The 18,670-nt window shown below is 33.6% G+C and overlaps 5 protein-coding genes and 1 long non-coding RNA gene across 10 annotated transcripts; 3 read left to right on the forward strand and 3 right to left on the reverse strand.

Moving 5' to 3' along the window:
- The first annotated feature begins 158 nt into the window (after positions 1-158).
- Positions 159-953, forward strand: LOC108828682 (uncharacterized). Its single transcript, XM_056995242.1, has one exon. It carries the CDS (start codon positions 348-350, stop codon positions 729-731), a length of 384 nt encoding a protein of 127 aa, XP_056851222.1. The 5' UTR covers positions 159-347; the 3' UTR covers positions 732-953.
- Positions 954-1,719: 766 nt separating this feature from the next.
- LOC108826180 (uncharacterized) lies at positions 1,720-3,208 on the reverse strand. The gene is made up of 2 exons (XR_001945379.2): positions 2,857-3,208; positions 1,720-2,222 (listed from the first exon to the last, which is right to left on the reverse strand). It is a non-coding gene; the product is annotated as an uncharacterized LOC108826180 (long non-coding RNA).
- A 1,865-nt stretch (positions 3,209-5,073) lies between these two features.
- LOC108826718 (CRIB domain-containing protein RIC6-like) lies at positions 5,074-6,610 on the forward strand. Its single transcript, XM_018600094.2, has 3 exons — positions 5,074-5,547; positions 5,774-5,886; positions 5,981-6,610. Exons 1-3 carry the CDS (start codon positions 5,475-5,477, stop codon positions 6,428-6,430), a joined length of 636 nt encoding a protein of 211 aa, XP_018455596.1. The 5' UTR covers positions 5,074-5,474; the 3' UTR covers positions 6,431-6,610.
- Positions 6,611-7,832: 1,222 nt separating this feature from the next.
- Positions 7,833-10,138, reverse strand: LOC108823924 (myb family transcription factor PHL4). Of its 3 annotated transcripts, none has more exons than XM_018597233.2 (8): positions 9,963-10,138; positions 9,308-9,693; positions 9,030-9,237; positions 8,849-8,925; positions 8,714-8,753; positions 8,560-8,617; positions 8,408-8,477; positions 7,833-8,294 (listed from the first exon to the last, which is right to left on the reverse strand). In XM_018597233.2, exons 2-8 carry the CDS (start codon positions 9,683-9,685, stop codon positions 8,112-8,114), a joined length of 1,014 nt encoding a protein of 337 aa, XP_018452735.1. In that variant the 5' UTR covers positions 9,686-9,693; positions 9,963-10,138; the 3' UTR covers positions 7,833-8,111. The 3 variants fall into 3 exon arrangements, with proteins under 3 accessions (XP_018452735.1, XP_018452736.1, XP_018452734.1); XM_018597234.2 differs by having other exon boundaries at positions 9,039-9,237; positions 9,939-10,137; XM_018597232.2 differs by having other exon boundaries at positions 9,939-10,136.
- Positions 10,139-13,280: 3,142 nt separating this feature from the next.
- On the reverse strand, positions 13,281-16,004 carry LOC108826402 (rab GTPase-activating protein 22-like). Of its 3 annotated transcripts, XM_056995531.1 has the most exons (11): positions 15,867-16,004; positions 15,521-15,681; positions 15,270-15,365; positions 15,090-15,193; positions 14,817-15,016; positions 14,611-14,733; positions 14,425-14,513; positions 14,233-14,338; positions 14,056-14,153; positions 13,643-13,972; positions 13,281-13,551 (listed from the first exon to the last, which is right to left on the reverse strand). In XM_056995531.1, exons 2-11 carry the CDS (start codon positions 15,665-15,667, stop codon positions 13,537-13,539), a joined length of 1,308 nt encoding a protein of 435 aa, XP_056851511.1. In that variant the 5' UTR covers positions 15,668-15,681; positions 15,867-16,004; the 3' UTR covers positions 13,281-13,536. The 3 variants fall into 3 exon arrangements, with proteins under 3 accessions (XP_056851511.1, XP_056851510.1, XP_056851512.1); XM_056995530.1 differs by having other exon boundaries at positions 15,521-15,969; XM_056995532.1 differs by lacking the exons at positions 15,270-15,365; positions 15,521-15,681; positions 15,867-16,004 and having other exon boundaries at positions 14,817-15,009.
- A 1,277-nt stretch (positions 16,005-17,281) lies between these two features.
- Positions 17,282-18,362, forward strand: LOC108825842 (H/ACA ribonucleoprotein complex subunit 3-like protein). Its single transcript, XM_018599194.2, has 3 exons — positions 17,282-17,437; positions 17,973-18,015; positions 18,104-18,362. The coding sequence occupies exons 1-3, from the start codon at positions 17,384-17,386 to the stop codon at positions 18,199-18,201; spliced, it is 195 nt and encodes a 64-aa protein (XP_018454696.1). The 5' UTR covers positions 17,282-17,383; the 3' UTR covers positions 18,202-18,362.
- The last annotated feature ends 308 nt before the right edge of the window (positions 18,363-18,670 follow it).

The following is an 18,670-nucleotide window of genomic DNA, read 5'->3' on the forward strand; positions in this document are numbered from 1 at the left end:
AATATAAAAGTCAAGCCTGAGAAAATCGAAGTACACCTTTTTTTTGTTCGCTATTGAAGTACACCGGTTTAGAGTGCATTTCTACTCGGCTATCTGCGGATTATGAAACATTAATACCGGTCTTACGGCATTTACTACTCTTAATTTTGAGGATGGGTAATGGATCTTTTTTTTGTTCAATGATGGGTAAATACTAATTATGCAATTTGTAGAATATATCACTTTGCTTCTCGTTGTAGAAAAAAAGAAAGAACTTTAGAAACCTCAAGAACCAAGCAACGCATATAGAACTAATATCATGTCAGCAGAGGAATAGAGCAAACTCATTTTGTGCGTTATCCAAAAAGATGGAAGGTGAAGAAGACGATTATCCAGGGCCTGAATCCGGCATTGACGGAATCAACTTGAACGGGAGAAATGTAGGGGCTGTGATGGTGGCGCCAAGGGATGTAGACGTAGCAAGTCAAAGTGGATGCAGGATCAACATCTACGTGAATAGTAACGCTCAAGGGACTTGTGGTTCGGCCCTGTTTGGCAGCAAGGTTAAGCTAAGAGATCCTGGTGTTCATCTTCATATCGAAGACGTTAAAATGCCCCGTGACGATGGATCCAGACAGAAAGAGATGAGGTTGATTAAGGTTGGGTTATGTTTGGTATGTCTCTTTAACGTCTCTCTAGGACTCCTTCTCTTGCTCTCCTCTTGGCTCCGGAAGGAGACCGAGTCCATATAGATATCTCCCCCACCCATGTTCATGGTAAGAAGAACGATATAGTCCGTGATTGTTTCTTCCTATAGTCACTTACCCTAAGATGTACACTTTTAGATTGTTCTGATACAGGTTGATATCTACATCTGCAAAGGTAAAAGAAACACATGTATGTATGTTGTATATTATTTTTACATGTTTGATATGAGGTTGATGTTATATTCCAATCATGTAAATTCCGTAGTAGTCTTGTCGGGCAAACGTGTTACGTGTCGGCTACCGGATAGTATCTCTCATGTATTACTTCACTAGGGTCGGCCCGCCCTACGGGCGGGATATAGTTTAATTGTAATCTAATTTATTATTTTTGTATGATTTTGTGGTTCTATTTTTGGTTTGCATTTGCAAAAAGTGTATATAATAATATTTTTATCTTTTAAAATGTTTTAGGTGAAAAGAGATCATATGTGATAAAATGTATTTTACAGTTATTTAAATATAGACATTTCAAATAATATATATTTACTGACTTGTTCATTATTTATTTATTTTATTTCTAAATGATGGTGTTATGATTTGCAAGAGATATGTATGATAACTTTTATGGTTTTTATGTATGTTTGGAAGATGGTTAATAAATATAAAATTATTTAAATAAGATTTTCATGGTAGAATTTATATTATGAATTTCCTGCATATACAATACTATGTATAAAAATATAAACCATTACGAAACTTTTATCGTACTATTACGAAATTTTTATTGTATTATTTAGCTATATACTTATTTTGATGACATAACGGTTAATATTGTTTAATATTTAAAATTTAATCTGTTTTTATAAAATAATACTCCTTGCTATATATATTTTAGATAATATTGTGTATATGAAAGATCTCATTTCATTCTTTAAATATAAAAACACCTTCGTATTTGCATGTATACTATTGTTTTGTTTTCGGAGTTTTTATTATAGTTTAATGAAACTTGTTTAACTCAAAACTACTAAAATGCTTAACAACTGATTGACGGTAAAGGTGCTTGATAGCATCATCGTCCAACACTTGTAATTAACAACTTTACAGATAGTTTCTTCTCTCTTAATCCCCCAAAAAACCATATATATATATTTACATCATTTACATCATATCCAAACATTTTAATTATAAACTCGCAGATGTCAAAAAAAAGTCTATAAACTCGCAGAGGCATATGCTTTATTCTTTGGACAGCCTCACATCATTGCTGTTTGAAAGCCATCGTGAGCTGGCCAACCTTTAAACCATTCTTCTTCCAGTCCACCTCCTTAGAATCGTTAAACCTCGCCGTTTTAACCGATTCCTCGAACCCAACAGGTGGTCCGCAGCCAGAGCTCTCAACCTTAGTCTCCGGCAAGATTTGTCTCGAAGATAAAACGGTTCTTATCTCCTTCTTATCTCATCCGTTAACGTCAACATACTCGTACTTCCCGGCCGGGTTATTGCCGAATCTCTCCCGCCGGGACTTGCAAAGACCTATGTAATAAGTTTTGATCACATGAAGTATCCATTAGTCCCGTTCTGAATCAATGAATATCAATGCAGAAACAAATGGGGCGGTAACAAAATCTCTTACAACAAAAATTGGTTTCAGTGTAAGAATCGAAAATTGAAACTTAAAACTAAAAGCTTAAAACAATTCTTTCTGGAACAATGACCAAAGTTTTGATGTCAAATCCAAACCAAGTTGATAAACTGATATACGACCTTATGATCAAAGCCTTTTCACTGCTTTGTGAGCTTTTTTTATACTTTTAAAGTGAACAAATGCAGAACCACGCGAATCACCAGTACTAAACGGAAAACAACACACAACAAAGAAGAGAAATAATAACTGGTTCAATTACAAAGACATGAAACAATAGATTCTCACTAACCTTCGACCTTAGGGAATAAAGACATACACGACCTTTCCATAAATTTAGAATAGAGATTAAATATCATTGCAGTCATACCTATACAATGTAGAACAAAACCCTAAATCTCAGAAGAAGATAACTACGACCAACCTTCAAATCAGCTAGGAGGTTAGGCTGTTTTGGTACTGGAATTTAGAAAAAGATTATGATTGAGAAGATTGAACTGATGAATTTGTCAAGGTAGAAAGTACCTTTTTATAGTAGAAGATCCTGAGAAAGGAAATCAAGGGGAATGCATTCAAAGATTGATCGTGGGAGGAGAGGAGATCAATGGTTAATGAGTGCTTTGATAACGACGATTCAACTCAGTCTTACTCTGTAACGTTTCAGATTTTTTCGATTGGAACCTAAGGTTGGTGAAGGTTTCGTGGAGAAGATTTTTTCGATTGGAAACTGTGCTTTGATGACGACGATTCAACTCAGTCTCACACAGTTTCAGAAATTTGAGATTTGGAAGAAGCGCGCAGACGTCGCTGAGCCATCGTAGAAGGAAGGGAAGAGACGAATATCATAAGAAAATATCAGCCCAAAATATAAAAGATATACGCCCAGCGATTAAAGCCCAACAAACTTCAATTTAAATGAAATGATTAGTTTAATGTATACGTGTCACGCTCACATGCTGCGACTTTATGACGTGGCAGAAGACGTGGAGGGCTCAGGAGAGAGCAAACTGTATTTTATAGTAATAGATATTTTATTCTAAAAAGGTGTAATACTAAAATTGAATAAGATTTTACTCTAATGTATTATTTCATTTTTTATTCCAAAATAATATATTTTATTAAATATTGTTAATAATATTTTATACTTATAAAAATTTACCAATTAACACTAACTATTTTATGCTTACAAAAAATCTTTAAAATATAATTTATTTAAATTAGACATTTATTATTAAAAAGTACAAAAAATCATAAAACTAAAATAAAAGACAATATATATAAGTTGGTTCGATAATGTCATTATAATATTTCTTTTGCAAATAATCAACTAATGCATTTCGTAATAAAAAATAAGCTTTTTTATTTTTAATATCCCGAAATTTTTAAAATCGAAGATTTTCATCTTCTACAATTTCGATTGGTGCATTGAATTCACGCTCATCCTCAATTATCATGTTATGTAAAATTATACTATGTAGTCATGATGTCATGTAACACATTTTTTTTCAAAACCGAACATATCCTTTCACAATAACGAAACACAACTGTAGATCTTCTTATGTTATCTTTATTTTATGTTATTTTTAAAAATATGTTATTTTTAAATATGTTATTTTTATGTAAAATTATTAAATAATAGAATATATTGTTTACTTATGTTATTATATCATTTAAAATATTATATAAGTAAGAAATAAAAACATTAAAGATTTAAAAAACCATTTCACAAATATAAAGGTTCAAAATAGTGTATGGAATAGGATTGAAGATGCCTTAATTACAACTTACCAGCCACTATCCTACCTATGGGATTGTAACTATTAACTAGTATTTTGGCGGGTTAAAGTACTAATCACAAAAATATTATATAGCATCAAATATTCATGGAACTATGACTTCGTTTTATATCTCTCCAAATTTGAATATTGCAAACATAGATCTCCTTGAATTAAAAGTTACAATCAAAGCGCGATAGTTCAAAACTTAATTATACATAAACCATAGTTTTAGTTCATAGTTTTCAACTTTAATATATAGATGATAACACGCATGAATGTGCGGAGTGAGTTTTTATACTAATGTTTGTTCGGTAAATAGTTTTATCATTTTGCAACACTATAATTTTTATTACGATATACAATGACTATTTCTAAGTTTGAAATATTCGAATGACGCAATATTTTTTTCCATGAAGTTATTTGCGAGTGGTTCTTTTGAAATCAGTTTCAGCATTTTATCAAACCTGTCTAAGTTTATGTCTCTATTTTTGTTTTGTTTTTCTTTTAGATTTTCCAACAGGACTGGTGCATCGTATATCTAGTATGTTGTGTTTCAAAAGAAAAGTTACGAATTCTAAACAAGTGCTCGTAGCTTGGTGGTAAAGGAGGTACAGCTGTACTGTCCGCCACCCGGGTTCGAGCCTTGGCCACAACGGATTTAACATCTCTTCCGTTGGCGCGCTGGACCCCTTCGGAGGATAGTTGGGAATGTGGCTGCCCAGATACCAGAGTTATCAAAAAAAAAAAAAGTTACGAATTCTAAATTTGATTAGTTCTAAAAGTAATAATTAAGAAGAAAAATATTAACCATCAGAATAACTGGGATATTGGTTAAAACAAACATTTCCACTCGTTTTTACCGTGTCACCTCTTTACCCTCTCCACCATTACTCTTCAAACATTAATTTTTCTTTAGTTTCCTTTGATTTTTTTTCCTTTTTCATTTCTTTGGTTGCTCAACCTTTCTTCCTTGTTTCTTTACTCCTGAAATTTGAGGACTTTTAGGTGACTTTATATATATTTTTCTTTTACCAAACCATTTCTTGTTTTTTAATATAGGATAACCCGCTAATTAAGATAAACCTAGAACTTTCTGAGATTGCAATTTTCGTTCTTCAGTTTGGTTATATTTCAAATCGATTGTTTTCCTCATTATTTGATTGCCGCGAACTTATTGTGCTCTGGAAAAGTGATCGTATTTCAAAACAGCATTTTGCTATTGTAAAATCCTTGTTTTAATTTCCAAAAATCCTTGTTTTAGCATCTTCTTAATTTTTTTTTCATTTTCTATTTCCGATACTAGCTAGCATTTGTTTTCTTCATTTTCTTATGTAAATAAATAGAAAACACCCGACTTCAAGATCTATGCAACTTACAATGGCAAGCTCAAGTATGAAAAGCCTATTGAAAGGCCTCCGATACATTTCTCAAGTATTTGGTAATTAACTTCTTCCTCTTTCGAAGTTTATCCTATGTTTTTTTTTAAAAAAATTCTATGTTGCTGAATCATAAACTACAGATACTCTAGACTATATATCACGTAGAAGAAATTTGCATGCATTGTACGTGTTGAATGAGAATGAATAATGGCATAGTAATCAATGAATTCAATTAATTAATACTTATTTTTGGGAGTATTATATTGGTTATAAAACTTATGGTAGAAAGCGGAAAAGAAGAAGAAGAGATAGAGATAGGGAATCCAACGGACGTAAAGCATGTTGCCCATATTGGTTGGGATGGACCATCTGCTACTCCTGCCTCTGCGCCAAGCTGGGTACGTATTTACCTAATGCATGCATGCCTAGCTAGGAGTAATGTTTTTTTTTTATTTGGTTCTAACGTGTGGTCTATCTTTGCATATTTGAAAGATGAACGAGTTCAAAAGTAGTGATGGATTCGAATCTGGCCAAGGAGGCGGAGAAGATGATTCATCTGCGAGATGTATGTCTGAATGTGGCGGTCAGACCAGAGATTTACCAAAACTACCAAAATCTACGAGGAAAGCGGCTTCCGAAAAAGGTTCTCCGACAAGGGAAATATCATCGGACAAAACTAAACGCAGGTCTTCGAAAAAAGGAACAACATCATCGTCAAGAAGACAAAAGGAAGTGTCTGAACTAAAAGAGTTTTCTTCGTGGTCTAGTCCAAGTACAGGAACATTACCGGAAGTTCCTAAGAAATCAAGGAGGAAGAAGAAGGCTAAAGAAACTGGAGGAGGAGGATCAACTAGATCAATTAGAAGATCTGATGTGGATAACATGTCTGAGACTGGTTCTGTGAGATCTATGCCTCAATTCGACAACAGAGATGACTTTTGAAAATAAGAGACAGAAGAAGAGTTTTTCATGCTTGGACATGTATGGCTAATCAATCCTCACTGAACATACCAATATTAGAATATCTTCTTTAGCCTCCAGTCTTTGTACTAGTACCATTCACTTTAATTACAACAATACTCTTATTTTTTTTTTCTATATATAACCGGAGAACTTGAACCTAACAATAGATTGGAAGGTACTATGAATTTTTTGGTTATTGTCCTTGTTACAATAGGCACAAAATATGTTTGTTTGATACTGACGTGACACATGAAACTCAGATAAACGTGGAAACATATACTTCAGATATTCAATTATTTGAAAACATTTTGTGCTTACTTTACTTGCGTCAATGCCTATAGTATCTTCCTTTCTTTTTGAATTTTTTTTTAACCTGGTTAAATCCAGGAGAGTCGCAAGCCCGCGGATGAACTTTTTTTTAGGGCATTCAAATAGATCCTAAAATATGGACTTATATCCACGTTAGGTGAACAGAATAATATTAATGTGACTTAGTTTCGCAAGAACTTGAAACATGTTAACGTCCCAAATCCGTCCACTGCCACTTGACCACAAAACCCATTCCCTATGATATCTTCCTTTCATCCTAGTTTTCTAATTATGTTACGTTGCTCTCTGTTTCTCTACTCCTCCTCAAGTTCACTTTGCTTGATACTCCAGATCTCTTGCGGCTTCTCTTCCCCGGTGTCCTGCTCATGAGGGCCGCCGTTAGTATTACAAAAACCGACGGAAAACAAAAATATTCTTGAAAGATTATGAAAGAAAAATTTTAATATTGGTGTCATAAAAACCACCGGCGCAGGCACACAAAAAAAAAACTCTTTTTTTCTCTTCCAATTTTACAAAGATTTTAAAACCACTGATCCAATACACAAATTTGTTTGAATTTTTAAATTCATAAAAATTCGACAGCCAATAATTCCATTAAAAATATCAAAAAGGTAACTCGCTGTGTTTACTTCAAAAATGAATTGATTAATATCAAAAGACTTGCAACTAATTTCGAGTTTATGACTTTCTTCCGTCTCAAGCGATTACACGATTACTACAGCTATTAACCAAAAAATCACCTTCTACTACCTGAACAGAAAATGCTAAAAGCAAAAAAAAAAAGATTTTTTTTGGATAGTCCCCTTTTTAGTTTATCTTCACAAAAATAGCATTCAAAAAAAAAACAGACTAAAAAAAGTTTTATTAAAATATAAAATATGTATTTATATCATTTGAATTAACTAATACAGATTTAAGGTTCAGAATTAAAAGGTGAGTTTTGGATATGAGTTTTAAATTTCAAATTTTTTTTAAAAATATTAAAAATTTTAAAATAAAAAAACTATTTTGATCATTTTACTTTTTGAATGCTAATGGCTATTTTAGAAAATTTCCCAAAAAAGTTAGTTAACATAAACACTAAATCTAGAAACACCATCCAGATTACATCCCACAGATAGGGAAAACTCTACAAAATTCGTTGCTCTTTATTTTTGGTTCTTCCCTAATGAACTGAGGATCAGAAAATAATAGTTTTGACAGAAAAAAAGCGAAGAGAAAAAGGCCCTAAGAAGACAGAAAGCTCTTACTCTAATAATTTAAACTCTTAAACTTCACCAAACCACCGTTTTCACTTCTATGACTATGTCATCCCGAGAAACCTCTCCTTTCATTCATTGTTTCTCGGACGCTTTGGTCGCGGAGAATCTGCCTCCTCTGAACAGCTTTCAGGCGCTCTCTCACTTGTTTTGTCTTCTTGTTCCTGTTTGCGAAAATCCATATTTTGCTTTTCAAACATCATGAGCAGGACCTTACCCTGTTCTTCTATCCGAAGTTGCATCTTTCTTTGAATCTGAAACCACATCAAAAACAAACCCACGTTTTTAACTGTTTGCTACTTCAAAGGAGGGCCACCTAATACAAACAAAGCTAAAAGAATGCAAATGTTTTCAATCGTTCTTGTACATCGAGCTGCTCATGCAGTTGCTTCTGAACTTCCATCTGAACTCGCAGCGCCTCAGTGATATCTATCCCACTGCAAAATCAATAATATGCCAATTTGTTTAGACAAGAATCTGGTTAGAAATGGTGTTAATTGTGATGTTACCAAAACCCACCGCTTCGTATCAAGAGATGTAACATGCTCGAGCGGTGTCAACTTCGTCTCTTGCGAGCCTGAGAAGTTAACACATACACAATAATTTCCTCATCATGAGGAAAGATAGAAGCATATGTATACTCATCATAAGGGGGTAGTCATTTTTTTTATACCTTCTGATGGTTCTGGTATATACCTAGCTGTCCTGTATTTCTGCAATTTGAAAAAAGAAAAAAAAATTATTTTGGCTTTTATCAACCAACATGAAACAATCGATATGATAGGAAGAAAAAAAAAAAAGAGTAAACCTGCAAATGACTTTTGACATGATATATAGTCAAGCCTTGGACTTTCATATGCTTCAGCACGGCCTTAGGTTTTGCGTCTGTGTAAAAAAAAAAGAAGACATTGAATCAGCATAAACACTGTTTCCAAAGTCGAAGATCTCATAAAAGAAAAGAAAAAAAAAAGGTGAGGGAAGATGGTCACTGTTCATGCCACCAAGGTTGTTAACAGCCTCAACAAAAGCTTCATGAAGTTCTGGGGTCCAACGCATACGTCCCTTAGCTGCCGCTGCTGCTGCTGATGCAGTATTATTATTACTGGTGAAACTGTTTGAGGATACTGTCCTAACAAGAGGTTGCAATTCAACACAAGGAGAAGGCTGCTGCTGCAGGGAAACTTGGGGTTCCTGGACCTGAAACAATATATATATATATTTATAAAACACTCAAATATTTATTAGTGAGATAAAGGGCAATAACAACCTTGGAAGGTGAGGAGGTAGAACATGTGTCAACGAAAAGATGGTTCCAGAGAGGATTGTCACTAGTAATCAATTCGTGATCCAATTCTGCCAAGTCAGTTGGTTTGTGGATGTCCTCCTCCAATTGAATGGGTGAATAATCCAAAGGAAAATCAAGAAGTTCGTGGATTGAAGAAGCATCCCAGTCTAATATCTCAGAGATGAGTGGTGTCTCATGAGAGACCATGGAAGCAGCAGCGTTAGGGAGATCGTTTGAATAAATGTGACCAACTGCTTCGCCATTGGCAGAGGGCAGATGAACATGTCCTGATCCGAAGGAAATGTCTGGTGGTATTGAAGAAGTGTGTGCAAGGTTACTCAGAGGGCAGCGAGTCTCCATTGATATATCTGTGGAAGAACAAGTTAAAAGATGGAAAGAAATGAAGCGCTGTTCATGATGCAATTGGTTAGAAGCACTAAAAGACAAAAAAAAGACTTGTTTAGAGTTTCCAATATACAGACAGAACATAATAAGCATCAGTTCGCAATAACTATAACTGCCAAAGCATCACGCACTAAACAAATTCGAAATCTGAAATCCAGCAAACATCAAATACATCGACAGTTATGCCCGGAAGAATCGAAATTCTCACCTAAAAAATCATGAAAAACCTCACCCAGAAGCTAAGTAAGAATTTTCGAAGAAATTGAATTGGGACCGTTCAACCTGAAAGATCTGGCTCTCCTTCTTCGCGTTTTATTTTATATCTGTATGATGGCGGCGGAGTTATTAAAAAGGAAAAAAAGAAGAAGAAGAGAGGGGTCACTGATCCCTTCTCACACGCATAAAACGGCGCGTGAAAACATATTTCCTACCTGACCTACTAATTTTCCTACGTCGAATGTTCTGACTGTGACTTATCTGGTGGGGGCTGAACATGGGCTTCTTTTACCAACACAAACTTGATTCTTTTCTTTCAAAAAACTAGATTTTTTTTTGCTAAATTGTAAATATCATATAAACGAAAAAAAATTTTGCAAAGCAAACATCTTGAGTTTGAATCCATCCTGGCAAAAAAAGAAATAAAAACAAGATGGATCACCTAGTAAACCTAAAAAACTAGATTTTTATCCATAACTTAAGTAGTGTTACCAAAAAAAAAGTCCATAATTTAATTTCAGTGTGCCAAGATCATTGAAAAGCTACGGATGGGATTTATTTGGAAAAACAGACATTGCATATCTAACATATTATAATATATTTAATTTATATCCGATTTATTTTAAATTTACAATTCATATCCTACATCAAACATTTTAAAATTACATATATGCCTAAAAGTATCTTCAATGTAAAACTCTATTTTTTCCTCCAAAATATAGTAAATGTGAATATAGAGTAAAAATACTCCAACCCTAATCCATTTTTCACTCTATAATAGAGTCATAAACAAAAAAAAATAAATTACTCCATTTATGGAGTAAACTTCAAAATAGAGTGAGATATATAGTTGGGTTGAAGCATTTATTACTCCATATTCACTTTTATTCTATTTTGGAATAAAAAATCGAGTTGAGTTGGAGATGTTCTAACATGTTCCAAACAAACATGAACCCAAAACACTAACATAATAAATCACCAATAATATAATCAAAGTATTATATTCCGCTTAAAGCAAGGATATTCTTTAATATCTATATATTTTTATTATTATTAAAACTGCACTGCAGTTGTTCTGTATATTGTCATTTGGGCATTAAATATACTTAAACACATATTTTTTTAACACATTTTCTCAGTAACAATTTTTCTTTCAAGAAAAAAATGATTTTACAAGTGACCGTCAAAACTCTTTTCATCATTCTTCTCTCCCGTCGGCACAGGCTTCGACCCAGGTTTACTCTTCTTTTCCATGTTTTTCTGGAATTGAATCTATTTTATTAAATAGAATTACTGTTTATATTTTTTTGCTGACAAATCATGATAAAATTATTTAATTAATTACTTAATATAGTATATTTGATTATTTATATTAATCAGTTAAATATACAGCATTTTGTATAATCTTAATAATCAATAGATATTAACAATAAATTAATTTTAACTATAAATTGAAATTTATTTTAATTATAACAAATTCTGTCGAGAAAAAAATCTAATAAAATCTTACTAAAAATTATAACAAAATATTAAATTTACAGTATCATTTATAATTATTCATTCTATCAATTTTTTCCGTCTTTTATACTATAAAAATAAAACATAAATCAGTTAGCAATTGTGTGAAAATGACACATGTTCTTTTTTTTTTTTAAACAATCTTTTATTTGCTGTTTCTCCAAACATATTCTACACGAATGAAATAAAACTGTTTATTTCCTGTTAACTCTTCAACAACGATATATTTAATAGATCAATATTTGTATTTATCATTTTACAATCGATAAAAATTATAGTGTTGCAAAATGATAAAATTATTTACCGAACAAACATTAGTATAAAAACTCACTCCGCACATTCAATAACGATATATTTAATAGATCAATATTTGTATTTATCATTTTACAATCGATAAAAATTATAGTGTTGCAAAATGATAAAACTATTTACCGAACAAACATTAGTATAAAAATATTGCGTCATTCGAATATTTCAAACTTGGAAATAGTCATTGTATATCGTAATGTAATGTTGAGTGCTCCACTCCACAACCTCTTCTAGTCTTATCGGACTAATATTCATTGTATCTTTCAATCTTAAACGAACTATTACACAAGATGATAAACAGTTAGAAAACGACGATAGTTTTTGACTTTGGACCACCGGAAGAAAGATACGTTTCACTTCACCAGCTCTTCATTTCCCGGTTTCTCCTCATCGTGTAGGATTCTTAGGCACACGGCTTGTCGTCTTCTGGAGTAGACAACGTCTGGAAGTTGACTTCATCGGGTTTAAATGGCTGGACCAAGGCTTGGTCTCCCTTGCTTTGCGTGTCACCCTTTCAGAGTTGCCTTTGGGAAGGTCTACAGGTCCTCAAACAATGCCGGGTCTGAACACATACATGTGATGCATTTTGAACGGAGTCTACATTTTTGTGGGACCCACAATTTAAAGACAACTTTTCTATAAAATATTGATTTTTGCATATTTAATTTAAAATAAAATTAAAAATACATAAAACTGAAAAAATTCATCTAATAATCTAATTAAATTATGTAATATCTAGATAATTTTAAGAAATTATTTCAGCTGGTTGTTTTCTTTTTATAAAATGTGTAATGATTATAATAAAAAATTGTTGCATTAAATTTTTAATATATTTTAGTGATATTAAAATTATTAGTTTTAATATTGCATAGGACCTCGAAAAACTTAGGACCAGCACTGTCCTCAGAACTGTTGTTTGATGCATGTCTTGTTGAAATATGCTTTGAATATGTGAGTTAGCAAATCGGGCGATCCAGATGTCATGGATCGATCGACGCTAATACCGTAGTATCGATCGATACACATACCGAAATATCGATCGATACACATACCAATCCGAAAAATATGAAAAGTTTCATTAAATGTTTTCATATATATATCTTTAGGGTTTTATCCTATTCTATAGTAAGCACGAATTGTACTCTGAAAAACTTGCTTCTATCAATAAAGTACTCTTTTTGTTCGTGGACAAAACTCTAGGGGTTAACCACGTTAAATCTCTATGTTAATCTTTCTTGTTCATTTATCTGTTAATCTGTATCTTCTCACATCCGTCACAACATGTTTCGACCATCCAAAGCTGTCCGCAACACTGAGATAGCCTCTATCTTCGAGGACATACAAGAGATGTCAAGGTCTCAAAATTTTAGTTTTCATCATGTACCTAGGAATCACTTATGTATGTGGGTCGCTTAGCTAAATATGCTAGAAGAACTAAGCAGAACTATGTAATCAAATGGTTCTGATATAATAATAAACATGTTGATAAAAAAAAAAATATGGAAGAGGTTAGTGACTAGTCGTAGATATAGCATTCATTCTTAGAACTCAAAACGGTACACAGTTTCATCAATTTATAAATAATTTATTTAGCATAAACATAAGAAAATGAACAAATAAAAGAAGAAACGAATCATGAGATCTTTTTCATCCAGAATCTTTCGAGAGATTGATTCCTAGCCGGCGATGATCAACTTTCCCATTAAACCAAAAAATATATGAGAAAATATCTCTGTGTGTATATATAAAGTGGAAGCAAATCTTCACTGCCTATTAGCCTGCCAAGTTACACACACACAACATAACACTTATTATTATATCTTCAAGAAGACGTTAGAATAAAAAAAAGATAGAAAGAAAGAAAGAAACCTTTTTCAGGAACTTTTCATGGATCTTCAACGCTTCTTTACACGCTTTTTTGGCGTCAAGATTACCCGCGATGTCTCCTAGTATCTGAACAACGTCGTCTAGGCCCTTAGCTTCCTTCAAGAGACGTTTGTTCTTTGTCTGCAGAACGCTCGCGACCACGAAAACAGCAATCGTATTGCTATGTCGCTCGTTATTCCCGCTGTTAACGTATTTCCTCTCAAACTTGCCGTAACGTTTTAGTAACTTGGGATCGTCTGCTGCGTTGTTTCGGTTTTCTAGTTCCTCGTACGTTGCAAACATGTTTGGATTATACTCCATTGCCCACATCAGCTGTAACCAGAAAAAAATCACAAATTATTATTCTCATGAGAAACCAAATGGATAAAGAGAAAAGGGAGCTAGTGTGTTGTTACCTCCCAAAGGTACAAAGCGTCGAGGAAGGAGAATTCTCTTCTGAAAAGAACCATCAACATCCTTATAGCAAACAGATACTCCCCACCATCCAGATCCTCTGTTTACGTGCACAGAGTTTTTAGCTCACCAACCAACAAGAAAAGTGGGACCAACAGTACTCTTTATATCTCTTTTACCTAGATGTTGATGGAGCCGAGGATCAACCGTTTTAATCACCTGTGAGAGCACACCCAGCTGTGTCTGGACACCCATTGATGTTGCTGTTGCCCTGAAATTCTCTCTCTTGAGAAATTCAAGAAAAAAATCAATCAAACAGTCTGGTGAAAACATGACAAATCATGTGCGTGACTGCCTAGAGAGATTCTTACCAGTCTTCTCATTACACGCTCAAAGCACCAGAAAGCATCGGCTTCATCCTCAAAGAGGATGATCATTGGGGAACATATGTCATTCATTCCTACATGTAAGTAAAGTAACAAAGTGGATCCTTTTTTGTTCATTTATTTATTTATTTACAAAATGTTAAAAATCGTTTAAAAGAAAGTAAGACTAACCCTGAACATAACCGATATCAAGATTCAACCAAGTATATATGGCAAGAACATCCCATAGTTTCGATTGATTGATATCATTCTCATAGAAGGAAAGATACCGATCTGTTCTAGCAACGTCAAGGCCTGCAACAACATGTGCAAAAGAGAACATGTAACTAACACACTACTAATGCTTAAAAAGTTATATATATGGAAATGGCAAATACCGATCTGATGCAGTGATAGCATCCATTGGAGCACCCTGTCGTCAGTGACAGCGTCTTTGACGATCCATCCTTGATTTTCAACAGAGGAGTCTTCTATGGGCTGCCCATTTTCGGAAACGACAGCCATTGTGATGTACTTGCCGCTACCAACGACAGGAACCATATTCTTACATTCTTCTTTCCATGAACCGTACTGCTCCCTAAATGCCCATATCAAAATGAAAAGTGATGGGAATCTTACTTATAAAACTAGCTGAGTAGAGAGTGGCTTACCTTCTTAGATCCCTAAGCTTGGTCCTTTCATCGAAAGTGCTGTCAGGATCGTAGCATCCAGACAAAAACTCCCAAACAGCGCCTTTGATGGAGGGATGAATACCCTGAAAGAGAAAGAAGAAGTTAGTGAGTGAGAAACAAGAAGGGCTATTAAATTAGAATAGAGAGAAGAAGACAGACTCCACGCTGAATACGTCTGAGAACTTTTTCCATATCCAAATGGCCATCTTCAGTAAAGGCAGCGTGCCATCTTCTAGCACTCAGAGTCTTTCCAGCCTGAGAGAGAGATGGATCATTCATTCATATACACAGCTAGCTACTACTAGCCTAAGGGTGTTCAATACGGTAAAACCGAACCAATTATAACCAATATATATATATATATATAATATATAATATATATATATATATATATATATAAACAAAAGTACCCTTGATTTGAAGCGGGTCCTGGGAACATCAGATTGACATTCAGGTCGAACAGGATAGAAACCTTGCAAATCTTCTCCTCCGGATTTCCACATGAATGGGCAGCAAAACATCCAAATCCTCTCTCTCTCTCTACTTACCCACACCATTCATCATCAGACCACTATAAAAACACGAAAACTTTCACAATTATGAAACCAAAAGAACCATGTTTATCTCCATCATCACAATGAATCAATAACAATATCTTCAAATCCGAATATCTCCATCACAACATCATTTTCAGCGAATCCAAAATCCGAATACACGCAGAACATTTTTTAAGGCAAAAAAAGAAAACAAGCCTACTCAAGTTATGCATGTTGAGATCCTAAAGAGCCGGACTGGACTCTCTTCAGACACATGTCTCCGTCTTCTTCCCATCTCGCCTTTCTATTCCTAGTTAACTCCCTGCATTTTGTGAGTTCCGGTTCTGTTTTGATTTTAAACCGATCGATTTCTATTTTGGTTTACATAACGGATAGCCCATTTCTGACATTCTGGCCCTTTAACCTGACTGTATGGCTTTTTTTTTTTTTTTATCATCAAATACACAGACTCATATAGACTCTGTACACCAAACCGGTAACTCTGCATCCATGTGAACGACAAAAGACGATTGTTGTCTCGCACTGCGTGCTAAACGATCCGCCTTTGAATTCTCCGTTCGTGGTACATGAATGAGCTGTAACCTATGGAAACTGCTTTATAGACTCTGACTGTATGGCCTTATATTCAACGGTCTTACGTCAATTACCATTTACTCTTGAATTGTTTCATGCCTGTTTGCTAAGGTAATTTAGAGGTTTTAAAACTTTTTTTATGGATCTTTGAAGTGTTTCTTTCTATTAACGTCCAAAGGTATCTATGATTGTATTTTCCAGGTTTAGGCACTTGTGGATGCCCCTCACGTGAACATGATCCATATTTAACTTGAATAGTTCATAGCAAGAAGAATTTGACTGAGGCTGTGCACATGTCTGGTCAGTTATTATTTTTGGAGTAACACTTTCAGATTTTTTTTTATTATTGGCTTTAGAATAACAACTCAAATATGTTTACTAATCATAAATTATTTTCAGTTTTTAAGTTAATGTTTGAGTTATAAGTAATCCCTTAAATATTATTTGCAAAATAATTTATATATGTGTCATTATCATATTCACTCTCAACTAAAAATAATAATATGGTTTTTAGAAAATATGACATGGCACTGTGACATATATAATTTCTTTTATAAAGATTTATATTTCTTGGCAAAATTTTCTAAATATGGTAGTGACTAATAAATATTATATCATTATTAAAGTAAACATTCTATATAAATATTTACTTTTAGCAAAAAAAAAATATATTATTAACTTATAAACCATCAGTAAAATAATACACACATATATATATATATATATATATATATATATATCAAATTAATAAAAATAAACTAAATATAAGTACAAATATTTTTCACATAACTTATATATATATATCCCTAAATATTATTTACGAAGTGATTTATATATATATTATCACCACATTTATTCTCAACTAGAAAAAAATTATATGGTTTTTGAAAATACTAAAGTTTGATCTTGTGCGCTGTACATATATTTACTAGTCGTCTATAAGTTATTTGGATATTTTAGTTTATTGGGCTCTTCATTATGTCAATATTGGGCTTAACTGGTTTTATCTAAAGCCCATTTCTTTTTCTTTTAACTTGGGATCTTTATATACATTCTTCTTCCTTCTGTTCCTGTAAAACCCTAAATCGTACTCTCGGCAGGGAACATCTGTGCACAGGGATTCAACGAGATCAAAGGTCGACGATGTATCTTCAGTGCTATATCAACGAGAAGGGTGAGAAGGTTTACACCACAAAGGTACCGTTTCACTTTTCTATTCTCTTCTCTTCTCTTCTCTTATTGGGGTATTATATGCTTCTTTGTTTTCTTAGAGATAGCCCTAATGTATATAACTGGTTGGTAATAATATTTCTGAGGTGGATGGAAGTTACTGATTTCTTTTAAGTTAATTTTCACTCTACTTAGCTACTCCTGTAGTTCTGTCTCCAATGGCTAAAGTTTCAAAACATGTATATTTGGTTTGACTTTTAAAATAAAAAGGTTATGTCAAGGAATATTAAGCTCTGGGTTTTGTTTTTCTTGATCTTTCATTAGCATTTAGCAGATATAAGTTTGTTTCAGTCGCAGATGGAAATTCATTCAGACATATTTGAGCTTGGTTTTGCCAGTTTAAACTTAGCCTTTTAGCCTATAAAAGTTCTCTTAGTACACACATTGATTGATCTTGTTTTTGATTTAAACAACCTTATCATGTTTTTTTTTGCTCAGTCACTGTCGGTACAAAATGTGTTACTATTATTACCTAAACATGAATTAAATTCGATTTGTGCAGAAGGAATCACCGCTCGGGTCAGCCACTGAATCTGCCCATCCAGGTGAGTCTATGCTTCCTTACAGATCCCGAACCCGTTTTGTGTTCTTATAAGAAATCTAAAACCAGTTGGGTTGTTGTGCTAATTGCAGCCCGGTTCTCCCCTGATGATAAATATTCAAAGGAGAGAGTTTTGTTGAAGAAGCGTTTTGGTCTCCTACCCACCCAGGGCGCACCTGTCAAGTATTGAAAGGGCTTAGCTTCTCTAGTTTTTTTTTTCTGTTTTTTGATCTTCTTCTTTTACTGGCTATCTTGTCTCTTAATGAAACCGTCTGTGTACTACTCCGAATAGTAGTGAGTTAAATAGCAGTTTGTTTATTTGGAGAAATCAAAATTTTAATTATTTTCAAAGAGTATCAAATTTAATATAAAAAAAATCGAAATATTTTTTAACAAAGTTGACTGATCATCAAACGAAAACAAGGCAAAGTAGCATGCCTAGCAGTCAATTGTTCTATCCCAAGTTACCAATGCCAGTAAAGCTTTGGGCAGACAGAGAATAAGCAGCCTCGTCTCTTTAAGACAGAAAGGATTGTTTCGTCTCTCAGAAACGCCAACTTATTGATCCATACATGTATGTACTACTGGTTTGCCATCCGGTAAACTGTGGGTGGGTCTATTGCAGCCAGGTAACCCCATGTATTTATATATATATTTTC

The sequence above is a fragment of the Raphanus sativus genome, chromosome 9 (assembly GCF_000801105.2).
Source record: "Raphanus sativus cultivar WK10039 chromosome 9, ASM80110v3, whole genome shotgun sequence".
NCBI lineage: Eukaryota > Viridiplantae > Streptophyta > Magnoliopsida > Brassicales > Brassicaceae > Raphanus > Raphanus sativus.